This window comes from Pollicipes pollicipes, unplaced genomic scaffold (genome assembly GCF_011947565.3).
Source record: "Pollicipes pollicipes isolate AB1234 unplaced genomic scaffold, Ppol_2.1 Scaffold_4295;HRSCAF=5057_pilon_pilon_pilon, whole genome shotgun sequence".
In the NCBI taxonomy this organism is placed as follows: domain Eukaryota; kingdom Metazoa; phylum Arthropoda; class Thecostraca; order Pollicipedomorpha; family Pollicipedidae; genus Pollicipes; species Pollicipes pollicipes.
Genome location: NW_023596461.1, coordinates 23583188 through 23590500, shown reverse-complemented (window position 1 = coordinate 23590500; position 7313 = coordinate 23583188). Strand labels below are relative to the sequence as shown.

The window sequence follows — 7313 nt, the reverse complement described above, 5'->3', positions numbered from 1 at the left end:
GTTTTCTGCTGCGCCGGCGACCTAGTTCAACACCGCGAGCTCGCGGGTCCGACGCCAACGCGGCCGCCACTCTGGTGCAAAGGACGGGACCAAAGGTCACCTTGTATATATATATCGGTTGCCCTGCGATCACAAATACACGGAATAGCTTTCTCCGCAAGACACGCGGCACGAGCGAGCCGAACAAGCGGCTAGTCAGTCCGCACAAAACGGCGTCATGCTGCGCGCGCGCACTGGCCCGGGTCAGCGGCGCAGACGAGCACCACTCCGGGCCGCAGCCGCCACTAAATTATCAGAAGGGATGCAGCGGCAACAGAGCAGGCTGGTACAAAACGGCTCGGAGCCCACAGGCAACTCAATACTATCCGTGGCGAGTCGGCACAGAACGCCGGCCGCCCGGTATCCCGTACGAAAATAATCACTCGCTACGCAATCTTACCAAGCGCATCGCACGGCAAGAGTGCACACTCAAAACGCGATAGCGGGCGCTGCGGGAACTCGGCACAGCAGGCGAGGCAGGTGGCGCCGCCGTGGCGCCAGCAGCAGCGGCAGCGGCGGGCAGGGAACACACGTGTAGCTGAACACCATCGGTGTCTCGGTGTAGCCAGGAGGCGGCCGCCCCCGGCGCCAGCAGACAGCCTGGGAAGCGGTCGGAGGAGGCGACCGGGACCCGGAGAGGTCATCGCGCATGCGCAACACCCCAGCAGCGCGCCGCCCAGCGCCGGACAGGCCACGGGAGTACGGTGGGTTGGCGCCTCGTCGGTGCTCCGGTCACTCCCGGGCCGCGAGCGGCCCGAGCCCACACAGTCAAGCAGAGCCGGGCGAAGGCGCGCTTCCACGGGCCGGGTGACACTCGCTCTAGCTGTATTTCTAGCGGGGTAATCTCGCGGTCGCGGGACTTTCGGCGCCTGCTCGGTCCTCGGACAGTACGCCAGCGGTCCATCGCACCGGTGGTGCGGCTCGCTCTTCACGGGCGGGGGCGGCGCCCACTACAACAACCGGCAGCACTTGGTCGGTTCCTTCACCTCCACGTGACTGGCCTTGTTGTGTTCCGCCTTCCTCGCTGAAATCTTCCGCATCAAGTCGAAGAAACACTGAAATAGAAGCCGCACTGTCAGAAAATGTGAGGTGTTTATTTATCACAACCCCAGCAGATTCATTACGAATAGAATGAAGACGTCTATCGCCGCATAGCCCATGCCTGCAATACAGTACAAATAGTCGGATACCATAATCCTGTTTCTCTTGCGGCACCCTGCATTTTACATCCGTACTGGGTTTTCCAGGACGCAGTAAAACAAAGATCACATAACGTTTCATACTTACACGTTAACAGCGATACATTTACGCAAAATTTGCACTTCAATCACAATTCCAAACTTCTACATAACTTATGCGGGCGCGATAATTTTGCGCGCATAAAAGTTAACAGCAATATTCCACACTTGCAGATACTGAAGCAAACATGAGATGTAACGAAACAAGCTCACCTTTAGCTATTGGTATACTTTTAAGGGAAAAAAACGCTCTGGACAACATAATTGTTATGTTTAGCAAATATCTTCCACCATACGTCATTGTTTGATTACGTCATCACACTTTGCACAACATTGATTGAGAGCCAATTGACGGCCACTACACCTGGCAATTATGCTCACGAACGCCAGGTATGTATGATCCGACAATTATATCTCCATCGGCCTTGGTCACCGCATGGCTCATAGAATAGCAGGATGCGAATGACGTTATCATGGCGTCATGGCTGCCCGGATGACCTTGAAATAGTCTCCCAGCACGTCTTCGCGGGAGTGTAGCTCAGAAACCAGAGGTTTAGGTCTTAAGAAGGGCAGGGCTGTGAACTGCACTAAATGATCTTCAATATGGGTCTTCCAGCTCAAAACCCCATACAAATGTGGAACCCCCTTCATAGTCACAAATTCACCGCAGCAGAACACATCTTAGACTTTATCAAACAGCTGCGTATGACTTCGTTCCATTGCATGTCAACAACCTAGTCCGGACCAGAGCCGGGCTCGGCCGGAGCAGGTTTGGACGTCCACCACACGCCAGCAGCATAAACTCGCACGGCAACACCAGGGTTCTAATGTTCAACGCTTACTGGGAACAACATCCCCCTCACTCCCATGGACTCAAGTCTGGACAACCACCACACGCCAGCAGCATTAACTCGCGCGGCAACATCAGGGGTCTAACGTTCAACGTTTACTGGGAACAACATCCCCCTCACTCCCATGGACTCAAGTCTGGACAACCACCACACGCCAGCAGCATAAACTCGCACGGCAACACCAGGGGTCTAATGTTCAACGCTTACTGGGAACAACATCCCCCTCACTCCCATGGACTCAAGTCTGGACAACCACCACACGCCAGCAGCATTAACTCGCGCGGCAACACCGGGGGTCTAACGTTCAACGCATACTGGGAACAACATCCCCTCACTCCCATGGACTCAAGTCTGGACAACCACCACACGCCAGCAGCATAAACTCGCACGGCAACACCAGGGGTCTAACGTTCAACGTTTACTGGGAACAAAATCCCCCCCCCCCCCCCACACACACACACTCCCATGGACTGTTGATACCTCAACTCCATATAAAATGGTTGTGGGAAGGACGGCGAGGGAGGGGGGTGACGTGACGCACGGTCGTGGCCCGAGTGTATCTTGCTATGGCGCACACGGCGGCCGGCCTGTCGGGCTAAGAAGCCCTACCCGGACGGGGCCGACCGCGACGCCCGCCGACCCGTCCGCTCCGCCCGTGTTAACCGATCGGGACGGGCCGCCCGGGCCGCCGACACCCGATCACACGTCAGCGGTGGGCGTCGCCCGGGCGTCAGGGCGGCCGCTGGGACCAGGTCGCCCGTCTGGTATCAACGGCGGACCCCGCCTAGGCGGGGACTCCACGGTTACGCCGCCACGCGCTCCGGCTCATGCTGTACACGCCCGACGCCGCCGCGTGTCCCGGCTCATACGGTACACAACCGACTCATACCGCTCTGGCTCATACGGTACACAATCGACTCATACCACTCCGGCTCATACTGTACACGCCCCACGCCGTCAGGCGCTCTGGCCCATACTGTACACGACAGACGTTGCCGCGTGTCCCGGCTCTCACTGCACACGACCGACTCATACCACTCCGGCTCACACTGTACATGACCGACGCCGCCGTCAGACTCTCTGGTTCACACTGCACATGCCCGACGCCGCCGCGCGCCCCGGCTCATACTGTGCACGCCGCGCGCTCCGGCTAATACTGTACGCGTCGCGCCCCCCGGCTCACACTGCACACGACAGACGCCGCCCCGCGCCCCGGCTCACACTGCACACGACAGACGCCGCCCCGCGCCCCGGCTCACACTACACACGACAGACGCCGCCCCGCGCCCCGGCTCATAACGTGTACTTCGTGCTGGATGCGGGCTCCCCCCTTTGTCCGGGTTCTGGCGCGACCCAGGCGGCCCTGTCACGGTTCCACCGCTCCCCCCGCTCACCTTGTCCACGTTCTGCCGGGTCTTGGCCGACGTCTCCACGTAGGGCACGTTCCACTGGGCGGCACGCGCGCCGGCCTCGGCGTGCGAGACGCGCCGTCGCTCCTCCAGGTCGCACTTGTTGCCCACCAGCAGCAGCGGGATGGTTTCGTCGTCCTTGACCCTCAGGATCTGCTCCCTGGTGGCGGACACGCAAACCTCAGCAGCGTCCGGGGACGGCCATGGTGGCGGGGTGACACCACAGCGGCGTCGCCTACACACGCGCCGGGCGGACAGGCGTGCTATGATTCGTCGCAGACATGGCGACGTGAAGCTGACGCTGCGCACGGGCACGTGCATAGCCCCAGGCGTCATGCTGGGACGAATGCGCCGTGGAGGACGTTGAAACGGTGAATTCGTACCGGTATGCAAGCGCCGTACCTGAATTCTTGCGTCGCCTGGAAGCTCTCGTCCTCTGTGATGGAGAACGCCACCAGAAATCCCTCTCCACTGCGGAAGTAGTTGTCTCTGGAAGCGAGAGGTTCACGGAGTTACGCAGCGGCAGCCGGCGGCACCGTCTAGCAGACGACTGGGTCTCATTGTTATCACATCACATGCCGAACGATCGAGTCACGCAACAGACAGCACATTAATAAAAGGACCAAGCCACCCGAAACAGCTCTTAAAGGTTGAAAGTCCTTGGTATAGATCAGCCCGGTTCCATGAGCCACCCACTCAGCGCCAGCACACAAACGGACGGAAATTTTGCCAGTAGGAATCACCACACCACCACTGCCACGAAATGACGAACGCAGTGGTGGACTAATCTGGACGAAGACGGGCCTCTCTGGATGACGTCAACAGCAGCACGGAGTCATGCACAGTCCGCGGCTAGCGTTGGTCGTCACTAATTATGCTTTCGTCCCACTTGTTCCAACTGACGGGCCTTGGCGCTATTGCCTTCGTAGACCCACGCCAATCCAATACCTTAGCCTAAATTTTGCACCAAAAAGAACAAACAAGTGGCAAAATGAAGCGTTGCATACGAATTGGGAGATGTTGCACCCCTCCACGCGTGTAGCCTTTGTACGGACCGATGTCTTTACTGGATGGTGCGCGGTCGTTACTGGAGCATCCACAGCTTCCGCATTGTGCTGCTGTCTTCACTGTCAGCACCAGTCTCGAACGAATCGACCGCGCGGGTCGATGAAGTCGATCACGGGGTCGAGTCCGGGCTCATTATGCTGACAATACACCACGGGAAAGAAACTGGCCATGTCCGGCCACAGGTCCCAATGGCACTCATGGAAACAGTCGGAAACCAGCACGTACTGCCACCATCACACTACCACACCTACTGCTACTGGTGCATCTCAAGCAATAGTGTCGGAACCTATACACCGGTCACGTGATCTCCGTACGCGAAGAGCCAGCTCGGTGGCCGGGCCGCCCGGGCCAGCCCGCCGCTCCCCACCGTGTCGCCATGGTAACGGCAGCGGAGGCTGCAGCGGCCGGGTCGGCGTGCATACTGATTCAATTGTCGTGACCACGTCTCTCGGCCGGCCATCCCCACAGCGCAGCCTCTCCCCCTCCCCTGAGTCCAGGGCTACCGCGGTGTCGTTCCCCGGACTCAGTAGAGCGCGTGACATAGAGGCCGCCACCGTTCGCCCACGCCACGCCACATCGCGCGGGCCGGCGCTACTGTTTAAAACAGTACCCGGCGCTGGGAAACCACTGAACGTGGAATATCTGCCCTTACACCGGACAAGGCCCCGAGCTCGGTTTGCCGCCGCATCATGGGGCGTGTTGGGCAAGGTGGCTGTGGTGACGTCAGGCAACGTGGAGCGTGGAACGTCGGCTCGAGAGGGCCCCGCCGCTCAGACCGACCACCAGGAAATGCAGCGTTTCCATTGTCTTCACAGACGATAACATTAGGGCCGGACCGCGTCAAAAACCGGGCCCAACATTCGCTCAAGTGAATCAATTAGCTGCAACAGGCAGCACGCGCCGACCATCGCCGACATGACTAAAACTGGACCGGACGCTGCCAGCACACCGGACCGAGAGGTCGGCCCCGCAGCGGGCGCCTCTCTACGTGGCATTCGAATTAGCCACTTACAATTCAAGCACACGGGAAGTGTTCGAAGCATCGGCGTGTTTGGAATATGACCTTGTTCACAGGATGGTATACAGTCCGGAACAGGGGTTGCACTGTAAAATATACCTGGAACCGGGTGACCGTTATATGATGTATGTATGTATATGTGTATGTATATATATATATATATATATATATATATATATATATATATATATGTTGTTGATCTCGCGCGATATCAAGGAGGCCCGCGAGCGTAAGGCCTTCCTATGTAATCGCCCGGCGGTCCCACATCAATCCGCCTAACGGGCAGTTTTGACTGGCCGTGCGTGTTCTGTCCGTCGGGGTCAGTACTGTCCGACTGTCCGGAACAGGCGTCCGCAACCGTCCCAGGCGACGGCTTTGTATGCGACAAACACGCTTTCACAAGTGTAAGTGGGACGTGTTGTCAATGGCACGTCGGAGCTGCCGGTTTCACCGGTACTCCGCCATTGTGTTGACAGCGGTCCAGCAAGCAACGATAGTGGAGCTGACATGGAGCGGGTGGGAAGGTCACGCCGCTTAAATTAACAGACCGACTGCAAACATCATATCCGGCGAGGAAGTACCTCTCCGATAGAACTGAACATATGGGGCATAGCCCAATATCCGTTGTTTTCACGTCAACGGCGTGAATGTTATAAAGAACGACTACAGAACTAACAAATTCCGCAGAAATATCCTGGCTTCAAGGCATTCAGTTGATCATCCGTAAGTACACAAGAGTCAGTAACACATTTAAGAAACTGGACCACGAAGGGAGCGCTCTGAAACGCTCCAGCCCACTACTAATTCCGCGGAATATTTTGAAATATTATGCAAACTGAAACCGCTAGCCAATGAATGGCCTGCAGCTGTGGATCACTGCCTCACTGGACCACGTTTCACATCGGGCCGCGGTCCCCGGCTCGGCGACAGTCCGCCGGCCGCGGTCCCCCGGCTCGGCGAACAGTCTGCCGGCCGCGGTCCCGGCTCGGGCGAACAGTCTGCCGGCCGCGGTCCCCCGGCTCGGCGAACAGTCCACCGGCCGCGGTCCCCGGCGCGGCGAACAGTCCACCGGCCGCGCGAACAGTCCACCGGCCGCGGTCCCCAGGCACGGTGGACAGTCCCCCCGGCCGCCTGTCCCCGACACGGCGGACAGTCCACCGGCCGCGGTCCCCGTGCGGGCGGACAGTCCACCGGCCGCGGGTCCCCGGCATGGCGAACAGTCCCCGGCCGCGGTCCCCGGCGCGGCGGACAGTCCACCCGCCGCGGTCCCGGCACGGCGGACAGTCCACCGGCCGCGGTCCCCGGCATGGCGAACAGTCACCGGCCGCGGTCCCCGGCACGGCGGACAGTCCACGGCCGCGGTCCCCGGCTCGGCGGACAGTCACCGGCCGCGGTGCCCGGCACGGCGGACAGTCCACCGGCCGCGGTGCCCGGTACGGCGGACAGTCCACCGGCCGCGGTCCCCGGCACGACGGACAGTCCACCGGCCGCGGTGCCCGGCAGGCGGACAGTCCACCGGCCGCGGTCCCCGGCTCGGCGGACAGTCCACCGGCCGCGGTCCCCGGCAGGCGGACAGTCCACCGGCCGCGGTCCCCGGCTCGGCGGACAGTCCACCGGCCGCGGTCCCCGGCTCGGCGGACAGTCCACCGGCCGCGGTCCCCGGCACGGCGGACAGTCCACCGGCCGCGGT

General features: G+C 60.1%; 1 protein-coding gene across 1 annotated transcript; it reads right to left on the bottom strand.

The window, feature by feature from the left end:
* Positions 1–89: 89 nt before the first annotated feature.
* LOC119096736 (ras-related protein Ral-a-like) lies at positions 90–4040 on the bottom strand (the record flags this gene model as incomplete). The annotated part of the gene is made up of 3 exons (XM_037219649.1): positions 90–1094; positions 3523–3697; positions 3940–4040. Coding segments are annotated over 3 exons (381 nt in total), but the record flags the coding sequence as incomplete, so codon positions are not given.
* Positions 4041–7313: the final 3273 nt, after the last annotated feature.